Here is a 22,041-nt window from a genome sequence, read left to right as displayed (position 1 = left end):
TCACATGAGACTATTTGATTATAGTTATATGGTGATATATTTCGTCTTCTTCTGGTTTTAAAGGCTGCGATACAGTAAAGTGATGTCATACTGCTCTGCTTGTTCTAATACTTCTTTACCCATTTAGTCATTATATCAACATTACTGATGATTATTGATCAGAAATCTCATTGTGTTCATATTTTGTTAAAGGTCATCTCTACAATATTGTCACAATATCGATATCGAGGTATTTGGTCAAAAATATTGTGATATTTTATTTAGTAACACTTTTTAAGACCCATCATTAATATATGGTAAGATTATCATTAATTAAACTTTAGTTTTCACTGTAAACAAATAATAAAATGCTTTATAAACCATTTATGAAGCAATGGTTCATTGTTACGTTGCAGCTGATATCTATAATTCCTTGTAAATGGTAAATAAATACTGTGAAGGGTGGCCTTTATAAATGTCTGCCACCCAGTCTTAGCATTTACTTACTGTAAAAATATTTATTTTATTTATTTATATCATTTAAAATGCAGAAACACTGGGATGAGTATGGTGTGTGAGGTGATGTAGCCTGAAAGTATTGCAGTGTCATTTTAAGGCCATATTGCTCAGTGTTACTCAAGTGTGCACTTTCATCACAAAATACACAAGATATAAACTGTAATCTGTCACAAAATAAAACACACCAGAGCAGTAAAATCAGTCATTAGCTGCCCTTTTCTCAAACTAGATAAATGACATAATAACATGCTGCTGTGGTCTCAGACTGAACGCAGCACGTTTTATCACCTGTCAGGCTCCACACGGCCTCAGAGTCTGTCAGCTGATGTTGGACGCTCTGTTGTGTTGGTGTCTTGGTCTTATTTATGTGTTTTAGGCTACAGTTAATACTGAAGTTCACAATAATATTCTCATACTGTGTAATGAAATTCACCCTGATGCTTAACAGTAATGTAATCCTGTAAGTGAAAGGTTGAACAGTTGGTTGTAAGGTCACCAGAAGCTGCTTACAAAACCGTTCACAGTTGTGTTTATTATATTCTGCTCAAGTTAACAGACAGATGAATGAATGAGGTCTGTCAGTCTGTCGGAGTCGGCCGCGATGCATTCAAGGTGTTTCCTGAAGAAACATGGAAAAAAACATGAATCTTCATACAGTTGTACAGTTTGGGGCTCTGAACATTTCAGATATGGAGCCATCACAAAAAAGCATTGTGGTAACCATGGCGGCCATTTTACTTTCCACCATAACTGAACCGTTGAGATGAATCGTTCACCTTTTCATACAAACATGACGTCTGGTAAAGTTTGGGACCCTGAACATTTTCAGATATGGAGCCATCACAACAAACCTTGTGGCGGCCATGGCGGCCATTTTACGTCCCTTTTTGATGCCAAATACATAATCCAGTTATGGTGGAAAGTAAAATGGCCGCCATGGCAGCCAAGAGGCTTGTTGTGATGGCTCCATATCTGAAAATGTTCAGGGTTCAGGGAGTTTCATGCTTTAATGAAGCAATTTTTTTCACACATCACTGTAGCATTGTTGTCTTCTCTCCTGTCCAACCATATTCTCATTTTGTCCAAAATATCACAAAGTATCACTGAACAGGCATTTTGACGAGTCTTTCCAGCACAATGGCTCCCATGCATGGCTGAAATAGACTGGAGCCATTGTTGGAGTCACAAGTCAAAATGTCTGCTGTGTGACAGGTCTACACTCATCCTCTGTTTGTCACTAACATGAGTAACAGATAACTCTGCTCGTGACAGAATAAACTGAGTGTCAGTGAAGTCAGTGAGTCATATAAAACTGGATTTAAAATGGATGCATTTCATGTCTGAAGGCAGCTGACGACCTTCCACAGTTAAATAACAGATTTGCGTGACACATGAAGCCGGTAGTTTTCATTAACTTGCTCTGCTGTCTGTTTGTTCAGATGAAAAGAAGTTAAAAGGTCCTGCTCTCAGGAGAGACAGGCTGAGAAAAGGTACTGTGCAAAAAGTTTTTTTATGTGTGGACATTTCATCTACTGATGCTCTGCTAAGAACTCCTGATCTGTCTGTTTCTAAATCTTATAGAGGACAAGAAAGAGGTGAAGAAGAAGGGTAAAAGTAAAGGTACTGCCTCATGCTCCTGTGGTACTGCATGTTTGATCCTGAGTAACTGAATGAATCTGAAAGCATGTGTGACACTGCAGGGTTTCAGTGAGAGACAGTCGACACGTGTGAACATCAAAGTCAGTTCAGTTTCTAAAATTGCATGTTAGGGCTCAGACACACAGACTTTAACGACACTAGCGGCGTCAAAGGACAACTGTACAAACAGTCTCCTGGATGACAGTCCTGTGATTCCTTACCCAGCCATCCATCTCCGTCATCCTCCCTGTGTGGGCTTTGTTGCTCTTTATGCTACTCGCCTGACTACCTCCTTTGCTTCGACAGGCTCAAGGAGCCTTCCCTTTCTTCTTAAGTATCTCTTCTCATGCACTGATTTGCTTAGCTGAACATCCAATCAGGGTGACTTCTCTTCCCAGTTCAAAGGGAGTTCGTCAATAAAGATAACATTAACATGTTTAATGTAAGTAAACATTTCTTTCACAGGTCTTTTTGAAAGAACACAGACAACATACTCTGGATAATATTGGCTTGATCATCTTGTGCTGTATGTTATTTAGATTAAGTGGCTGCTTAGCTGGACACAAGTGGAGTCTTCAGTTGGCTGCAGAGTGAAAATGGAGAGCAGTGATACTTAGGTTCATATTGTAGACAGTTCAGTGTCTCCAGTGGCTTGTCGGGCGGTTGAGCCACCTGTGTGATGAATCAACAAACACTTCCCTTTGGGTTTAATTTCTTCCTCTTCTGTGAGGAAGTAAAGTCAGTTCCATCTGTTTTTATTACGCTGCAGGGTCAAGTCAGGCAGACGGAGGCAATTAGATGTATCAGTAGAGACTTTTCAATGATATTCTATCCTTTTAATCTCTCTGCTTGTAGTAGACATGTCAACAAGCAAGTCTGCTTGGATCAGCTTTACCATATTTTTGCATGAAATTTGTAAGATATTAGTCCAAACATTTAATTAACCAAAGCTTTACCTGATCACAGTAAACCTTGCCATTGAGATATGACAATACAAACGCCTCGATTGAACATATAAAATGAAGTCTGTAGACGGTCGTGTTCCAGGTACATCTCACTCAGCTGAAGAAGAAGAAGAAGTAATCATTAGGATTGTTGACGCAGTCTCTTTTATACGCTTCATTGACATAAATAAGATGAAGACATGAGGCTCCTCAAGAGTCAAGCCAACACATCACAGTCACCCCCTGGTGGCTGGCTGCAGTATAGGTCATACATCTGGTCGCCTCCAGGTCTATAAATTCAAAGTACACATGATAAATGACTTCTGTTTTCAAGTGTTATCACCTTTTTGTGTGGAGTGTGTTGTGGTAGCAGTGTGCGTCGCCTGGTGTGATGGTTTGACCTTTGTTTTCTGCACATTGAGCTTCAGTATCAAACAGTTTCATGTGTGTCATCCTAGAAGACAAGACGTTAGAGGCCACAGATCAAGAGATAAAACTCCCAGAAGGTAGAGTTGTGTGTCTGTTTGTGTGTGACTTACTGTGTGTGAGTTAGTTTGTACCACAGATGAATCCTTTGTTGTATCTGACTGAAGAAAATAGGTAACGTGAGCTCACCGCGTGAATAAACGCTGTTATATTTGATATCCAGCTCGAGCTCTTTGTTACGACCGAGCTGTTTGTTGAACGCTGTGTGGAGATGAATCTGAGCTGACGGGCTGTTTGTTCTCCTCTGTGGTAGACGACACAGCAGGAGAGACTGCTGCTAGAACCAACACAACCAGAGGTACCAGAACCTGCCGCCTGCACGTCTGAAAAAGACTTTTCTTTGGGTCTGACTTGGTGTTTTCAGGCATGGCTTTGGTCTAATATCTTAAACTGATGTGTCTAAAATGATCTAATCGTTTTTTCACAAATTTTAAAAAACTGTCTTTCCATTATTGGATTTAACCCTTCCACATTTTTTATTTCTTATTTTATATTGCTGAATGAGTCAAAAACAAGGATCTCTTGTTATTTTCACAGATATGTATTATATAATATATATATCGCATCTAGATTTGATCATTAGTTTAATGTCCTGACATCATCATTTACATGTTCAAACTCTTCTTTCAAAAGCAAGGGGTATTTTACAGCAACAGCTTGTGCGCTAATGCCTTTAGCTTAGCAGCTACAGTGAAGGTTCTGGATTAAAAAGGATAATAAGTTTGGGATCTCGGGACTTCTGAAAGACTTAAAGTACGCTGGATGAGCTGTATGGAGCCATTTGGTGTTTTTTTGGTTGTTTTTTCCGTTTTAAAACAAGCCTCCAGCTACTTCAGTTGTTTAGGAGAAAACAAAACTTCACCCGACTTTCTATCAACATGGAGGGAGGAGATAATGGCTGGATTTACATTTTTGGGCGAGCTTATCATTTAAATGTGAACACTTTCTGGTTTCTGTTTTCCTTTATGACAGTAGACTGAACCTCTTTTATCATTTGAACATTATTCACAAATGCAACTTTATTAACATTTAGTTTTTCATGGAAAAACTACTTTGCTCGTTGGTGTGCTGTCACGAATATGTACTACCATGTACCGGCTGATGATGTCATGCCCCCCTGACTGTGATGTCACATCCATATTTCTAACACTTCCATGTTTGCGGTGTGTTATCACGTTAACGAGTGAGTGTCGATGACCGTTGTTTTCGCTTCATGTGAATGATCCCACGATCACCACCTTCAATCCAAACCTCAGACCATCCTGTCCGAGGCGTCACGCTGCGCTCCGCTCTGAAGGAGGAGCTGAGGACGATCCACAGGAAGATGGAGGCCAAGAGGATCGCTCGCATCGCTCTGGCCGAGATCAGGGCCTTCCTCGCCGAAGAGGAGGAGGAGAGGGAGGCGGCCTGGGTGCTGAAGGTGAAGACGCTGGAGGCTGCCCAGGAGCAACTAAGGGAGGAGAAGGAGAAGGAGAGGATGGCGAAGGAGAAGGCGGAGAAGGAGAGGATAGAGAAGGAGAAGGCGGAAAAGGAGAAGATGGAAAAAGAGAAGGCGGAGAAGGAGAGGATAGAGAAGGAGAAGATGGAGAAGGACAGGGTAGAGAAGGAGAAGATGGAGAAGGAGAAGGCAGAGAAGGAGAGGATAGAGAAGGAGAAGATGGAGAAGGAGAAGGCAGAGAAGGAGAGGATGGAGGAGGAGAAGGCGGAGAAGGAGAGGATGGAGAAGTTGGCTCGAGAGAGGGCAGAAAAAGAAAGACAAGAGATGGAGAGATTGGCCAAAGAAAAGGCAGCCAATGAAGAAAGGGAGCGACTGGAGCGAGAGAGGGTGGAGAAGGAAAAGATGGAGAGAGAGCGCCTGGCCAGGGAAAAGGCAGAGAGGGAACAACGGGAGAAAGAAAGACTGGAAAGAGAGAGGGCTGAGAAGGAGAGGATAGAGAGGGAACGCATCGCAAAAGAAAGAGAAAGAATAGCCAGAGAGAAGGCAGAGAAGGAGAGGCTTGAGAAAGAAAGGATCGCCAAAGAGAAAGCGGAAAAAGAAAGGCTGGAGAGGGAACGCATCGCTAAGGAAAGAGAGCGAATAGCCAGAGAGAAGGAGCGACAGGAAAAAGAACGACTGGCCAAAGAAAGAGCAGAAAAAGAAAGGCTGGAGAGGGAGCGCATCGCCAAGGAAAGAGAAAGACTTGAGAGAGAAAGAATCGCAAGGGAGAAGGAGAAGATGGAGCGAGAGAGGGCTGAAAAAGAACGACTGGCCAAAGAAAGAGCAGAAAAAGAAAGGCTGGAGAAAGAACGTATCGCCAAGGAAAGAGAAAGAATCGCCAGAGAGAAGGAGAGAGCAGAAAAGGAAAGACTGGAGAAAGAAAGAGTAGCCAGAGAGAAGGAAAGGATGGAGAGGGAACGCATCGCCAGGGAACGGGCAAGACTTGCTCAGGAGAAGGAGAGACAAGAGAAAGCAGCTAAAGAGAAAGCAGAGCAAGAAAGGTTGGAGAAGGAAAGAGCAGCGAGACAGGAGAGAGAACGAATGGCGAAGGAGAGAGAGAGAATGGAGCAGGTGAGAGCAGAGAAGGAGAGGCTGGAGAGAGCGAAAGCTGCGAGGGAAAAGTTTGAGCGCGAACGAGCCGAGAAGGAGAAAGCAGCCCGCGAGAAGGAGCTGATGGAGAGGCAGAGGCTCGCCAGAGACAAGGCTCTTCGGGATAAGATGGAGGCGGAGAGGCAACGCACCGCTGTGAAGGTGGACGTGAAGAAACAAGAGGGTCTGGAGAGGAAAGCAAACGCCTCGCAGCCGAAAGCTCCGGCAGCAGAGGAGAGAAGGGTGTCAGCGGTCAGGAGAGAGGAGAAGATGGCTGAGGGCGGAAAGAAGAAGTGACACTGAGGCACAAAGTTTCTGTCTCGTTAATGGTGCTAGAACTCTGAACTCTTCAATAAAATACTCTCAATCCTTTAACACCAGGTGACATCGTGATGTGAGACTATATATGGAGTGATGTTGATGGGTTTACCATGTAGGAAGTCTCCAGGACCCACAGGTGGTCATTTCAGTGGGTCCCATGGAAATTGAGTGGGTGTCCGTTAGCCTGGGCTAAAAGTTTCATATCAGCCAATATCAATAATTATTTTAATGGCCTTTCCTATTTTTTATCATTTTTAAAGACCAGGTCAAAGAAAAAGGTCAAATTCAACATGTTTATTTTGAAATCAACCACTTTATCAGGGCACACAGGTTATAATTACATTAACACAACAAAGAAAAACACACTTAAATAAAAATACTGCTACAGGAAAACTGACCTACTCTTCTTAATTCAGTTCTTCTTTAATTCTTAAGTTTTCTTCCCGTCAGCACTCATTTTCTCACTCTGCTGTTAATGGGTTGTGCTTGTTTTTCTCGTGGTTTGTGAGTTGTAGTTGCCCCGGTGGTCACATCGACCACTTTGGCTGTCGCAGCTGCAGTGTCTCTGGGCTCGTAGGTAGAGCAAACAGGCCGGGTGGTGGAGCAGCGGCGGACAGAACCAGCCCGTCCACTCCACCTGACAAACCCAGAGACACTCGGGCACAGAGAGGAGCAGCAGAAGGAGAGAGGCTGAAGAGGTCGCTGTGTTTACCAGGGCAACAACAGCTCATAAACTGCTGGATCAGACCACAAGAAAAGACTTTACCAGAGCTACTGTGTGAGAAATGTTTTCAGATCACAGATGACTTAGAAAGACATTAAACGCGAGTCCGAGCCTACAGATGAAACATCCTCGTGTAGGCTGATATAGAAGTTTAGTGCTCTGAACTGAACAAAATAAAGTGCCTTCCCTGGATGCATTCATAGTAATTTTACGGCATCCTTTCAGATTTGAATACGTCAGAGACGCAGTGTGCATACCAATCAACATCACTGATATTGTCTCAGATTTTGGATATCATTACTGTATAGTGTCATAAGTGTTGTCTTTTCCTGGTTTTAAAGGCTTCATTACAGTGAAGAGATGTCATTTTCTGAACCTACCAGACTTGTTCTAATACTCGTCTTTACCCACTTAGTCTTTATATCCACATCACTGATGATTATCATAAATCACATTGTGTTAATATTTTGTAGATGTGCCAATAGTCATCCCTATGATGTTGTCACCATATCGATATCGAGGTATTTGGTCATTAATATAGTGATATTCGATGTCACAGATTCAGGTTCCAGTGTGTTTGAATTCTGACTTTACTTAAAACCTCTTCAGTGTTGAAAAGGACGAAGGAACTGAAAGATTCAGTTTTTTGTTGCATTGTGATTTCATGTTGTTTTTTCTTTCTCATTTCTATGAGACTGTCTTTAATTCAGATTGTAGTTTTGTTGCTGCCCCACTGCGCAGGAATGTTTGGTGCCCATCTGGCTCTGATCTTTGCCTGATGAGTTCATCTTATTAAGTTAGTTTCTTCTGAGCGTTGGTTAAACATTAGTCATTTAATGCATCTTGCTAGGAGAAAGCTGGGTTAATGGATAAGTTCAGGGGCGATAGCAGCTACAACTGGTGCTGCAACTAACTGTTATTGTCATTATTGATTAATTCGTCTTGATGAATGGATTAGTTGTTTGGTCTATTAAACGTTAGAAAATGGTGAAAAATCTGTCAAAATCCATCAGTGTTTCATCCTCAAATGTCTTGTTTTGTCCACAACCCAAAAATATTCAGTTCACTGTCACAGAGGAGGAAAGAAACCACAAAATATTCATATTTAAGAATCTGAAATCAGAGAATTTAGACTTTTTGGGGTTTTCCATCCATCCATCCATCCATCCCATCCATCCATCCATCCATCCATCCATCCATCCATCCATCCATCCATCCATCCATCCATCCATCCATCCATCCATCCATCCATCCCATTCTCATGAAAATTTCTTCAAATTTGACACCAATCAATTTATCGTGAGTTAAAACTTCTCGTCAGCTTCCTGGTAACATGTATGTGCAGTGGAGGTGTGTAGTACATTTTGTCAGCTTCTTTGAGTGCAGGACAGAAACTAAAATGTTGGATATTTTAGTTTAATAGTAACAATTTCAAAGATAGACGTCAATTTCTTTTTTGCTTTGTGTGCTTTCGTGACTTGAGCTCAGGGCTTCAGTCTTGCTCTACAAATTTTTTCCTTCAACATGTGAGAAAATCTCTGATAAATAAATCTTGGTTTTCAAATCGAGCTATGCTTGTCTTCCTTCATGGTGTGTGGAGGGATGCAGCGCTACATGTAAACCCATTTTTTAAACATGTCTTGAAAGAGGTCCTGAGAATGAGTAATGAGCATCACATCCTCCTCCGTCCACTCAATGCTATCTCTCTCCCCCACCGCTTCCTCCTCTGGTCGCTCTTGTCGGCTCCTGTTTCCTTTCCAGAGAACGTTATCAGGGTTCTGACCTCCTCACTGCTGCTCGTGTCGGGTTTGTTCTCCTACATGAAATACAGTATATAATCATAATATAACATGTTTTACTCTGTGAGTTGACTGAATTAGAACACAGCTGTTTTCTTCACGGCGCTGATACACTCGACTGTAAACCGGCATCAGTTATGAATATTTTTTGCATGTTGTAATTTTCCTCCTCAAACTGTTTTTATGTGTCGTCTTCTTGATGAAATCCACAGATTGAGTTCTGGGTCAGTAGAAAATGTCCTCAGCATCGTCAGAGTTTTGATACTCAGGTTTAAGAAGACGAGAAGACATTTTAGTTGTAATGTCGAGTAAATGGAAAACAAAGAAGTTTCTTCGATTCATAAATCGTGAACGACCTCCTGCTTGGATTGTTTTAAAGCCTGAATGTGTTTCCAGAGAGAGACCTCTGATACGTGTGTGCACAGTGTGTCTGATTTCTACACCTGAACTTCTGATCACTGAACAGGGCTGAAAGAGCCGAACACACCACATGTGAGCGGTTCACCTGAGGAGAAAACAGGTGAGGACACACACACACACACACACACACACACACACACACACACACACACACAGTCACTGTAGTCCTCTGGGTCTGCTGTCTGTTGTCTCGCAGACACACGAGCTCACTCTGACCTGATACCTGAGAAAACCATCTGGTAGGTGTTTCTCCTCATTCCCACCTGTGAGTTCAGACCTGAGGGCGTGTCTGCCTCACCTGACCTCCGCTCAACGTGACTCTGATCCCACGTCTGCGTCAGACGAGACTAAAGACTGTGTTACATCCACACAAAGAGCCACGGACAAACTGAGGCTTTATATCAGCTCCGCCCTGCTTCACTTTCACACCCGGAGCTAAAATTAAAATGATGACACGTCAAGACATTTAATAACATGAAGAGTTTTTACCTTTCGAAATACTTAAGCGACTGAATGTATCACACATGTATCTTGTCTGCATGATGTCCTCCTCCGTCTCCAACGTTTTCAAAACCAAAGAAACTGCAGAAAAGTTGGTTAAAACAACGAATCAGCACACTGCAGAGCCGCAGGGGGCGGAGCCAACAGAGGCCACATCATCCGAAACATCAGCTGAGGAGACTGCATCAGGTGTGTGTGTGTGTGTGTGTGTGTGTGTGTGTGTGTGTGTGTGTGTGTGTGTGTGTGTGTGTGTGTGTGTGTGTGTGTGTGTGTGTACAGTATGTTATAATGTATGTTCAAAGACTGTTTTGTTATCCATAAATTAACTAATAAAACTCAATTAAAGCTGATAAAATACTCTTTAGTACAGAGTAATAAATCATGAAGAGATTCAGAGTTAGTTAATTGATGTCCGTTCCTCCTTTAGCATTTTAATATCAATAAAAATGTTTCTATATAGAGCCACCAAACTGCTTTATGATACAATGAGAATATTTGCAATAATTTATAATATAATGCTCGTCTGCTTTTAAACAGCAGAGATTTAGTAAAATAAAAAAGTGAATTTCTGTTGTTTCGATTTCAAACTGTCAGTTTTGTTTTCAGTTTCAGAGCCCTCACCTGTGCACGGCGATGATGAAGGTGTGTTTGTGCTTTTTCTTTGCATCTCAATTCTGAGTCGACACAGATCGTCACAGGTTTTCTCTGTAACTGATAAAACAGAAGATGCGGCTGTTTGTGAGCTGCTGTCATGTTTGAACGCTACTTTTTCCTCCTTGTGCTGTTATTATTTACTTGTTTTTTGCTTGTGTGTCTGCAACACTGTATGGCCAAAACTATGTGGACACCACTGTCCACGCGCCTATATTTTTTCATTGCCTTTTTTAAAGATGTAATTTGTGAAATATGGCCAAAAGTTAAAGGCAGGTGTCACACGGCGGCCATTTTCACACTCTGGGTGTGAAGCCCAAATGCTTGACTGCTGTGTTCCAGGTAGCCTGAACTGTAAATGTAGGGAATCTGACAAATTCTGATTGATTAGCAACTTAATTGACAATGCACAGTGAAAATCTGGAGGGACATCGGTCCATATTTAAGGTCAAAGAACATATTTGATAGACCATTAGCTAACCTTAGCATTCAACCACTTCCTAGCTAACATTACAGTTTGATAGTGTTACACGATACGTAATGCACATATTTTTTTATGCCTCCGTGCCGACAACTACCGAGGCCGTGGTTGGATGCTAACATTAGCTCATGGGTTATCAAATACGTTGCCTTACCTCCAAATATGCGTCGATGTCGGTCCAGGTTTTCACTGTCAGCAACTTTTCAGTTATTGACGATTTGTCAGATTCCCAAAGTTTATAAAACTTTCATGCTGGAAACCATCAGCACACCGTTATCTCAGCTTTTGAAAATGGCCGTCGTGTGAATGTTGTCTACGAGCGGGACAGTTCGAGTGTCCACATACTTATGGCCATATTGTGTGTGTATAGCAGACACTTTGATTCGTTGCATCAGTCTTTCTACATGCAAAGTAATCTGCCTGCTGTCTGCCCTCACTGTGATCAACCTGTGTGATCAGCTGACTGATGATGTCACGAAGGTAACTTTATTACCTGTGTGTGTGCGTGTGCGTGTGCGTGTGCGTGTGCGTGTGTGTGTGTGTGTGTGTGTGTGTGTGTGTGTGTGTGTGTGTGTGTGTCTGATCCAGGCTCTAGATTTTATGATGTGGAGTCTGAAATCCAAGGTTGGTCCTGCTCTCACTGTGGCTCAGCGGCTGCTGCACTCTGTGTCTGGATGTTTGTCTGCGACGCTTCCTGCACGGCTGATGTTGCATGATTTCAGTCTATCGATAACGATTGATTATTTGTAATTAGGTATTTTTAATAAAGACCAGGAGGGTAAAGGTTGGGATTTGAAGGGTGCTTACGCTGTGTCCGTCAAACTTATTCTTCTTGCTATTATTTTATCATAATTGATCATTTATAACCCAGAGCTGTTGATTGAACTTATCAGTCTTGACTTCTGATGGAAAGTTTCTGCCCCCACACATCCTGTTTATAAACTACAGGACTGATTATCAGTGCCACACCCATCTGATCACATGTGTGTGTATGTGTGTATATCTGTATTTTAAGTGTGTTTTGGTGTCTCCAGCTGCCGTCCCTCTCCCGTCGTTGGTGGAAGATGACTTTGTGCCAGGTCGGTTTAACACGGTCTTTCATTTTTTTCTTCCTCTCTTCATAGTTAGAGAAACGACTAATGATAATGAAGATGATGTTAAAATTAGGATTACAGAAAAAACCAGTGAGTCTGTGTGAGGGGGAAAACACACAGCTGAAGAGACAGATATTTTAAAGGATTAGTTCACCCAGAAACAGACATTCAGTCATTATAGCTGACAAATAAAAGCTCATAGGTGTAATGATTAGTTGTTAGTTTGCATTAATTTAAAACAAAACATAATAATGACTTGAAACCCTGAAGGATCTCTCTCTGGAGTGACCTGCTGTCTGTTGAAAACCTGTTGAAATGACCTTCAGTTTTTAGTTTCCCAGCCACAGTCCTTCAGAGGACTCGTGTTTTCAGCCTTCAAGCTGTTGTGAGGTTGAGATAAACTGTAATGTCTGTGTTACAGATGATCCTCGAGACAGCGAACATCCTCATGGTGAGGAAGCCTCTCTGTCTCCGTCCTCTGCTTTTACTACATGATCATAGTTTTCATAATAAATCACTCCTTTATCACCTTCTTTTTCAGAGGATCGAGCCGACGGCATCGACACGACTGGAGGTGAGACGTACAGGATGACATGTGATGTGTTAGCTGTAGCAGCAGCAGCAGCAGCAGCAGAAGCAGCAGTCGTAGAGGCTGTGGTAGTAACTTTACAGCAGAGCAGTTAGAGCTGATCCATCGTTACGATACAGTCATTAGAAGTCGCTGGTCGAGCTTTAAACTGCTGATGTTTCTGTTGCAGTTCTGTTGGATGAGCCGCCGCCAGAGGAGAGCGAAGGTGAGTGAAGCCGTATTTCATCCAGCGTTAATCACTGGACTGTTGTGAAGTGTCTTGTATGTGATCATGACTCTGACATGATTGTTTTTCTTTTCTATTTGTTGTGCAGTGGAGTCGGGACGGTACTTAACAAGCTCCAAGTTCACGCAGGAAGCAGGTACAGTACGAATGGTTTCAATTCAGTCTCATTATTGTCTTGTTTTCAGTATATTTGTGTGTTTTTGTGTTCCTGTCTAAGGCTCTGAATACCCTGAAATATCCTGAGGAGTTTTTTCCAGACAGAAAAAGCTGGAGAGAAGTCCGGGAACATCAGTGACTGTTACTGAGTCACTTTGGAGGAATTTTTTGATTTTCTTCTGGAAACATACCAGAAAACTCAGTAAACATGGAAAATAGAACGTTTTATGTCCTGGAAATGCTCCAACTTTGTTCTGGAAGTCACCGAAGTGTCATTAAACTCATAATGTGCGTTGTTCATCTCCCTTCAGAACCAGCTGCAGAAGCAGAGAACCAGCCTGAGCCAGCAGCAGAACCAGCACCTCAAAGTGAAACGGAGAGCGATCCAGCGGCTGATGGTGAGCGTTTGTCAAGATGTTCAGAAGCACATGATGTATTTGGAAAGAGGCACAGAATGAGAATGTCTCAACTTAAAAAGTCAGTTGGCCCGTACGGGGATCGAACCCGCGACCTTGGCGTTATTAGCACCACGCTCTAACCAACTGAGCTAACCGGCCATGAGGTCATGTGTTCAGTCATACAAACTGTGGTCTAATAAGTTGTGACTATATATGGCTGCAGCTTCTGGAAGTGCAGTGTTCTGCTGTTAATCGCTGCTAAACAGAGTAACAAACAGAGACAGTCACATCTGAGCCATTCTGTCAGCAGCAGTGAAACACCACCATCTAGTGGCCTGAAGGGAGACGACCGTTTTACCACCTTTCACCATCAGGGGTCTGAATTTATAATTTGGCACCTCGTCACTGGAGAAAATTCTTGAATATGGTGAATATTATGTTGTTGAAGTCTCTTCTGCTGTGTCACAGGAACAACAGGGAAACAGGCCGAAGAGAAGCCCAAAGAAAAAGGTAAAATCTGAAAAAGGTAAAGACGTTATTTGTTGCCTTTTCACCCACGAAGCTTCTCACATTTTACTTCATCTTTTATAGTCTCTCCTCCAGCAAAGAAGAAGAAACCAAAGTTACTGAATAAGTTTGATAAAACTATTAAAGCAGAAATCGACGCTGCAGAAAAGCTTCGCAAGAAGGTAAAGTCACGATATCCACTGTGCATTCAGCTGTGAATATTATGTGACATCATGTTGTAGCAAAAGGTGAAGGAAAAAATCAGTGTTTCATTGAACTGTCCTGTTAGTTTGAGTTGAAATGATACATGATGTTTGTTCTGTCCTTTTCTATCAGGGTAAGTTGGAGGAGGCGTTGAGAGCGTTTGAGACGTTGGTGCAGCTGCATCCACAGAGCCCCCGCGCTCGCTACGGACGAGCCCAGGTACTGCACAGTGAACCTGATCAGTGCTGCAGCACAGTGAGGTGTAAAGGTGCTGTGATACGAGCGTTTAATATGTGTGTGTGTGGCAGACGGAGGACGACATGGCAGAGAAGATGCGTAGTAACGACATGCTGCAGAGAGCCATCAACAGCTACAGAGACGCTGCTGAGCTGCCCGATGTGACCCCCGACCTCCTGAGAGCTGCTCTGAAGAGACGAGCCGAGCGGCAGCAGTTCCTCGGTACCACAAATATTACTGCTACTACTACTTCACCCTGTCGGCTACATGACGAGACATCAGAACATTTGTTTTACATTCTGAGTTTCTGTACCTTTCACAGCGGTGAATGATATTTCAAAAGTCAGTTGGCCCGTACGGGGATCGAACCCGCGACCTTGGCGTTATTAGCACCACGCTCTAACCAACTGAGCTAACCGGCCATGAAGTCAGGGCATTTTTCCAGAGAGAGATTGCGCAATTGCTCTTGTTTTTTAACACTGAACCAAGCAGATAGATAAAGAAGATAAAACACCACACCAGGAGTCTGTGGGAAATCTTACATTTAAAATGAACTTGACTTTAACTTTTCATGGTGGTGAGTGATGTCCTAAAAGCAGCCTGGCCCGTACGGGGATCAAACCCACGACCTTGCCGTTATTACCACACGCTAACCAGCTGAGACAACCAGCCATATCAACATATCATGAGCAAAACACCCAGATGATGATGATAAGGACTTCTGTCTGTCGGGTCTGATGAGGTCCAGATCTGTTCTGATTGAAACGGTTAAAGGTGAATTCACTCGTCTGAGTCTCTCGTGTCTCTCAGGTCGGATGCGTGGCTCTCTGGCGACTCTGGAGAGGCTGACTCAGATCTTTCCAGAAGACATCGGTCTGAAGAACGACCTGGGCGTCGCCCACCTGTTGCTAGGAGACAACAAGGGCGCCAAGAAGGTGTACGAAGAGGTGTGTGTACTGTATGCTGATAGATTCACCGGACACACACACACGTCCTCTCATGTTTTTCAAGTAGAGGTTCGTTTCTGATTGTCTGACGTCTGCGCTTCTCCCACAGGTTCTGGCGGTTGCCCCCAGCAACGGCTTCGCCAAAGTTCACTACGGCTTCATCCTGAAGTCCGAGAACAAGATAGCAGAGAGTATACCGTACCTGAAGGTGAAGCACTCGACCTCATTATTGATTTTTAAATTATTTTGAAACAACCTCAAACCCACATTTAACCCAACGCTGCCGTGTTGTGTCTCTGCAGGAGGGCTTGGAGTCAGGTGAGCCAGGGACGGATGACGGGCGTTTTTATTTCCACCTGGGCGACGCCCTGCAGCGGGTCGGAGACAACAGTGTGAGTAACACATAAAAACACACACACACGCACAACACAATACACAAGTTATGGCTGCTCACCTGCTACAGTCATCCATTATATCCAGACGGAAACGTTGAGCTGCAGTGCTGTCTGTTGACCACAAGATGGTGCCAGAAGCTCTAATTAGAAAGCCTCTCCTGAGTGATACGACCTCAGGTGAAACTCTACTGTCTCTGCTATATGGACAAAATAACAGAAACACCTGTGCATTATCATCCAGTCAGATACAACATCACAAACTGCATCCCCAGTGATGATGAAAGATTTCACATCAGTCATAAACTAAACAAAGACGTGATTTATGGTGCTGGATTGATTTAGATTATGTGGCTACTTCTGATGCTGAACCATCTGAACCTGATAGGAATGTTTGTAGGTAGAAAGTAGAAATAGTAGATAGAAATACCAAAATATTGATTATTTCACTTGCAGTTGTGAATGTGGTTTGTCCGAGCCAAGATGATGAACTGAACACGTCTTCATCCATAAACGTCTCTGTCGTTGAGCATAAATGAGCCTTTAGAGGTCATAATGGATTAATGTTTGTTGCACAATTTGATAGTTTGATTCTTTGATGAGACTTTACACTGTGCTGTGTCTGCAAAAGTCAGTTGGCCCGTACGGGGATCGAACCCGCGACCTTGGCGTTATTAGCACCACGCTCTAACCAACTGAGCTAACCGGCCATGAATGGCTGTTGTGTCCACAGTCAGAAGTAATATGTTTTGGATGTACACGGTCGTATCTGCTGTCCAACACCCACAGACTTTGAATCCTGCAGTTTGTGGTTCACAGTCTTCAGTCTTCACGCCCCTCCTGACTGTCCCTCCTGACTGTCCCTCAGACAGATGTTACTTTTTGTCGTGTGAAGAAACAAGAAGTGTCAGAATTTGATGAATGTTTGATTATTGGAAGAGGAAAATGGAAAATTCTTCTCTGTGTGCACTGATTTTACTCCTGACATGATGATGATCAGTTTAATTCGGCCCTGACGGGGACGTCTCCACATGTGTGATATCTTTATATAACTCTGCATTCAGATGTCGGTACATTTGCTAAGTTCTCTGACTGAAGTTCACCGTATTAAATAAGTTGGTGAGAGAGTGTTGCTTCAGCAGCTGTTCGGCCCGTACGGGGATTAAACCCTCGGCCCTGGTGTCATTAGCAACATGCTCCTGCTGAGCCAACGTCCACGAACTGAACTCAACTCAACTGAAGTGACATTCAAAGATATTTAACACATTTTCACACAAATCCAGGAAACATGAAAATCATTTGGCCCAAACAAGATTTAGAAAAACTCCCTAACTGTCTGTCTGTCTGTCTGTCTGTCTGTCTGTCTGTCTGTCTCTCTGTCTGTCTGCCTGTCTGTCTGTCTGCCTGTCTACCTGTCTACCTGTCTGTCTGCCTGTCTGCCTGTCTGTCTGTCTCTCTGTCTGTCTGTCTGCCTGTCTGCCTGTCTACCTGTCTGTCTGTCTGTCTGTCTGTCTCTCTGCCTGTCTGTCTGCCTGTCTGCCTGTCTGCCTGTCTACCTGTCTGTCTGTCTGTCTGTCTGTCTCTCTGCCTGTCTGTCTGTCTCTCTGTCTACCTGTCTCTCTGTCTACCTGTCTGTCTGCCTGTCTGCCTGTCTGTCTGTCTCTCTGTCTGTCTGTCTGCCTGTCTACCTGTCTGTCTGCCTGTCTGTCTGTCTCTCTGCCTGTCTGCCTGTCTGTCTGTCTCTCTGTCTACCTGTCTCTCTGTCTACCTGTCTGTCTGCCTGCCTGCCTGCCTGCCTGCCTGTCTGTCTGTCTGTCTGTCTGTCTGCCTGCCTGCCTGTCTGTCTGTCTGTCTCTCTGTCTGCCTGCCTGCCTGTCTGTCTGCCTGCCTGTCTCTCTGCCTGCCTGCCTGCCTGTCTGTCTGCCTGTCTGTCTCTCTGCCTGCCTGCCTGCCTGCCTGCCTGCCTGTCTGTCTGCCTGTCTGTCTCTCTGCCTGCCTGCCTGCCTGCCTGCCTGCCTGTCTGTCTGCCTGTCTGTCTGTCTGCCTGTCTGTCTGCCTGCCTGTCTGCCTGTCTGTCTGTCTCTCCAGGCCTACCACTGGTACGAGCTGGGTCACCAACATGGCCACTTCGCCTCGGTGTGGCAGAGGTCTCTGTACAACGTGGACGGACTGAAGGCTCAGCCGTGGTGGACGCCTAAAGAGACGGGATACACCGACCTGGTGAAGGTGAGGGCTCCCAGAGACTCTACACGAGGACGAGGCAGGTTTATTCTCAGTGAGACGTTTTAAAGTGGAGCCGTGTTTGTCTTCAGACGCTGGAGAGGAACTGGAAGACGATCAGGGACGAGGCTCTGGCTGTGATGGACCAGAGCACCAGATCGTTCGTACCTGAGGACGAGAACCTGAGAGAGAGGGGAGAGTGGGGCCAGTACACACTCTGGCAACAAGGTACCAGCGACACCGCACACGTGTTCTGACTTTGTTTTAATTCTGTGTTTGATTTATTTTAGTTTCAGGAAGTTTTCAGAGTGAATTTGCTCTTTTCAGTTTAGTTTTTTAGGGATGTAACATTAACAAAAACTAACAGTACGACAAAGGAAAAGACGACTTGAACAATGTCCTTTAATGATAAATCTGAAGTGTGCAGCTTGAATTATTTGGGAGGTGAGACTCAGGAGGACGGCTGAGAACAGCCTCCCTCCCTCTTGTTGTCCAGTGGACTAACTACCAGAAAATCGCCTGTCAGCGTCACTGACACGTTATTATTTCCTCCCTGGATGCTCAGTGGTTGTCTGGTGTATCAGACGTGATGCAGCGGATTGTGAGCCATAGTTTCCCCGCCTGTAAACACACGTCACCTTGGCGTTCGCAGCTGTAGCGTCTCTGGGCTCGTTAAGTGAAGCAGACAGGACGGGTGGACGTGCACCGAAGAAATTACCACCAAATGTCAAGAATAAAAAAATAATTGTTGATTGCAGCTCTGATGATGTTTGATCGATTGTGTATTTTTGTGTGTTTTAGGGAAAAAAGTTGGAAATTCCTGTCAGGGAGTCCCGAAGACCTGCTCACTGCTGGAGAGATACTCTGAGGCTACAGGCTGCAAGAGAGGACAGGTACACACACACACACACACACACACACACACACTGCTGTTCGATGTGTCCGTCTGCTGATTTTTAAGGATTTTGTTGCTAAAAATATCCAGAAACTCTGCAGCTGAAGTTCAGATCAGATCTGAGCTTTTACCCACTGAACCAGGAACAGAACTCACTTCAGTCCACTTAATCTGCTTATGTTTTTTAATGTGTGTGTGTGTGTGTGTGTGTGTGTGTGTGTGTGTGTGTGTGTTCAGATTAAGTTCTCCGTCATGCAGCCTGGTACTCATGTGTGGCCTCACACTGGTCCCACTAACTGCAGACTGAGGATGCACCTCGGCCTCGTCATCCCCAAACAGGGCTGCAGGATCCGCTGCACCGACCAGACCAGGTACCACCCTCCTCCTCATCATCTTCATCCTCCTCATCATCTTCATCCTCCTCATCATCTTCATCCTCTTCATCCTCCTCCTCATCCCTCTCATCATCTTCATCCTCCTCATCATCATCATCCTCCTCCTCCTCCTCATCCTCTTCATCCTCCTCATCATCATCATCCTCCTCCTCCTCCTCATCCTCTTCATCCTCCTCATCATCTTCAGCCTCCTCATCCTCCTCATCATCCCTCTCATCTCCTTTGTTCCTTTCCTCTTCTGTGTTTCCTTGTATCTTCTCTCCTGTCCTTATTTCCTTTTCTTGTCTCATCTCCTCTCCTTGTTTCCTCTAATCTTTCCTTACTTCCTCTTCTTTGCTTGTTCCCTCTCATCTATTTTCCTTATTTCCTTTCCTTTCCTTGTTCCTTCTCCTCTCTTCTCTTTGTGTCCTTTCCTTTCCTTGTTTCCTCTCCTCCCCTCCTTGCGTCCCTCTCCTCTCCCTGTTCCCTCTCATCTCTTTTCCTTACTTCCTTTCCTTTCCTTGTTTCCTCTCCTCCCCTCCTTGCTTCCCTCTCCTCTCCCTGTTCCCTCTCATCTCTTGTCCTTACTTCCTTTCCTTTCTCTCTTTCTCTGCTCACCTCTCGTTGTCCTTCGTGTGTCTCAGGGAGTGGGAGGAGGGTAAAGTCCTCATCTTCGACGACTCCTTCGAGCACGAGGTTTGGCAGGAAGCCGACAGTTACCGCCTCATCTTCATCGTGGACGTGTGGCACCCGGAGCTGACGGCGTACCAGCGGCAGACTCTGAGCCCCATTTAGATGAAAGCGAGCACACCGAGGACGAAGCCGGACGTCCGCCCGGGTAAGAACAGAGCGACACGTTTAACGGACCGGCTGATTCTTCTCCTGCGGACAAACTGATAAAAACCCTGAGAAGAGTCACGAGGACAGTTTGACCGACGGACTGACTGGTGATCATTTTTATGTTTTTTGTGGATAAACTACTAAAGTTGTCGAAGAGCGACGAAGGATGGAACCATCGGACTGAAGGTGGGAATGAAAAACAGAGTTACTACTGACTTTACTACCAGATACAACACATACGGTACTCGTTACAGCCTGTTTGGACCGGCGCAGGGTTCAATCAGTCCTGGAAATCTTGTGATGGACTTCAAAATGTATTTTCTCGATCTGGAGATGATTCCAGATGTTACAAAACCAGCTCTCTGGTGTTTCTTGCCTTCATGTCACTGATTGAAATGTTGAAACACTAAAACTTAGAACAGACTGAAGGAATCTGTTAATGAAACGAAGCCTTAATTTGACGCGACCACTATGCATCACTTCAGTTTATCCAGCCGGGTTTTTAGTTCACTTTTTCATCACTTTTGCACAGTAACAAGGAAACACAAGATGTTATCAAAGATGATTTATATTTATATTAAAAATAAAAATGACTGAAAAAATCTAAAGTGTTTGTTTGTTTCTTCCAGACGACGTTTCGTGTTGAGCTGATGCTCTGTCTGGTTTTTAATGCCGACTTCAGAAGTGTAGAAGGCTGGAGTTTTATCACCAGACTCCTTTAACAATTCAAGTGATTTAAGAGTTGTTGAATGAGGAGAAACTTTATATATATTTTATTTCCAGGTCATGTTTACTTATTTTCTTTTTCCTCGTTTCTTCTCCTCTTCTCTTTGTGTCCTCTTGTCTCCTCTCCTCTCTTCTTTCCTTTCTTCTCCTCTCTCCTCCTCTTCAAGATGTCGTCCTATACTAGTTGACTGAGACACACCTTTTTTATTGTGGATTTAAGTGCTTCTTCTATTTTTCTTCATAAATAAGTTATTAAATTAAAAATAAAATAAAATACTATTTGAAACGAAAAAACTTCATTTTTTTCAGTAGCTTCCACGTCAGGAAAACTTATTAATAATAAAAAAAGTTACCAAAATAAAATATAATAAAAAGAGGCTCATTGAATCAGCACAGGAAGACATTTCAGTAAAATCAATTAATCACACATGAGCAACAAAAAAGGTGAATTATTTGAACCGATTAACATTTTTTGATTCTTTCAAAATAAAATCCCAGCTGTGAAATGAAACAACAGGCTCATGTTGGTGTAAATGTTTACTTCTATACATTCATTGAAAGGAAATACATTACATTACAGTCGAGTGGAGACCAGATCACTGCTCAGTGTAGCCCTGATGATGAGTCAAACACACTGCAAAAGATCATGACAGACTTGGCTTCTATATATTACAAATAATCCACATTATATCAAGATAAGTGAAGTGAGAACTATCAGCCTGCACGTGTTCTTGCTCTCCTCACAGACATAATGTTCGACAGGTCGTCTTCGTTGATTTCAGACAGAAATGAAAAAATCCCCCTCGATGCAGAAACTGAAGATAATTCCACTTTAAATATCTCAGGATAAAACTGGCCAAGTGTTACAGTTTTTTGCAGTGTAATAATACTTGTAACAATAATATACAATCTTCAAATAAGTTAAATTCAATAAAAACAATCTTTGCCTTCACTGTCGAGGTTAAAGGTGATCATTTGGCATCCTGCGGTCTCTTCACAGCACCACACGTCTTCAGAAACGTGTCACTCTGGTAGAACAGCTCTTAAACATCTTCATGCACGTGAGCCGCTTATAATATCTGGGCCATTTTGCCTGGTGCTTTTATTTTGAAATGCTTGTGCAGAGTTGGTCTAACTTGACGTGATTTTTTTGTTTGTTTTGTTTCACATGAAAGAAAAAAGGTGAAATTATTCTACCAAAGTGAAG

General features: G+C 43.5%; 2 protein-coding genes and 3 non-coding genes across 6 annotated transcripts in view; 2 read left to right on the top strand and 3 right to left on the bottom strand.

Annotated features, from left to right (window-relative positions):
• The window catches only part of LOC141014246 (aspartyl/asparaginyl beta-hydroxylase-like), a 34,759-nt gene extending 14,043 nt beyond the window's left edge, over positions 1-20,716 (top strand). Inside the window, exons 4-25 of one of the 2 annotated variants that reach the window (XM_073487961.1) lie at positions 9,443-9,496; positions 9,976-10,086; positions 10,504-10,539; positions 11,618-11,653; positions 12,064-12,108; positions 12,545-12,574; positions 12,665-12,697; positions 12,882-12,917; positions 13,027-13,074; positions 13,406-13,492; positions 13,961-14,002; positions 14,084-14,181; positions 14,336-14,422; positions 14,512-14,662; positions 15,251-15,387; positions 15,497-15,595; positions 15,690-15,779; positions 17,868-18,005; positions 18,092-18,227; positions 18,801-18,892; positions 19,132-19,265; positions 19,913-20,716. In XM_073487961.1, coding sequence (XP_073344062.1) covers positions 9,443-9,496; positions 9,976-10,086; positions 10,504-10,539; positions 11,618-11,653; positions 12,064-12,108; positions 12,545-12,574; positions 12,665-12,697; positions 12,882-12,917; positions 13,027-13,074; positions 13,406-13,492; positions 13,961-14,002; positions 14,084-14,181; positions 14,336-14,422; positions 14,512-14,662; positions 15,251-15,387; positions 15,497-15,595; positions 15,690-15,779; positions 17,868-18,005; positions 18,092-18,227; positions 18,801-18,892; positions 19,132-19,265; positions 19,913-20,063 — 1,871 coding nt within the window. In that variant the 3' untranslated portion in view covers positions 20,064-20,716. The remainder of the gene's footprint in view (positions 1-9,442; positions 9,497-9,975; positions 10,087-10,503; positions 10,540-11,617; positions 11,654-12,063; positions 12,109-12,544; positions 12,575-12,664; positions 12,698-12,881; positions 12,918-13,026; positions 13,075-13,405; positions 13,493-13,960; positions 14,003-14,083; positions 14,182-14,335; positions 14,423-14,511; positions 14,663-15,250; positions 15,388-15,496; positions 15,596-15,689; positions 15,780-17,867; positions 18,006-18,091; positions 18,228-18,800; positions 18,893-19,131; positions 19,266-19,912) is intronic. The other variant, XM_073487962.1, reaches the window with a different exon arrangement.
• On the top strand, positions 4,104-6,709 carry LOC141014256 (uncharacterized). The gene has a single exon (XM_073487980.1). The coding sequence runs from the start codon at positions 4,786-4,788 to the stop codon at positions 6,427-6,429; it is 1,644 nt and encodes a 547-aa protein (XP_073344081.1). The 5' UTR covers positions 4,104-4,785; the 3' UTR covers positions 6,430-6,709.
• Positions 13,578-13,651, bottom strand: trnai-aau (transfer RNA isoleucine (anticodon AAU)). The gene has a single exon. It is a non-coding gene; the product is annotated as a tRNA-Ile (tRNA).
• On the bottom strand, positions 14,789-14,862 carry trnai-aau (transfer RNA isoleucine (anticodon AAU)). Its single transcript has one exon. It is a non-coding gene; the product is annotated as a tRNA-Ile (tRNA).
• Positions 16,416-16,489, bottom strand: trnai-aau (transfer RNA isoleucine (anticodon AAU)). The gene has a single exon. It is a non-coding gene; the product is annotated as a tRNA-Ile (tRNA).
• Positions 20,717-22,041: the final 1,325 nt, after the last annotated feature.

Source organism: Pagrus major, chromosome 19 (genome assembly GCF_040436345.1).
Source record: "Pagrus major chromosome 19, Pma_NU_1.0".
NCBI lineage: Eukaryota > Metazoa > Chordata > Actinopteri > Spariformes > Sparidae > Pagrus > Pagrus major.
This window is presented reverse-complemented; position numbering and strand designations above follow the sequence as displayed.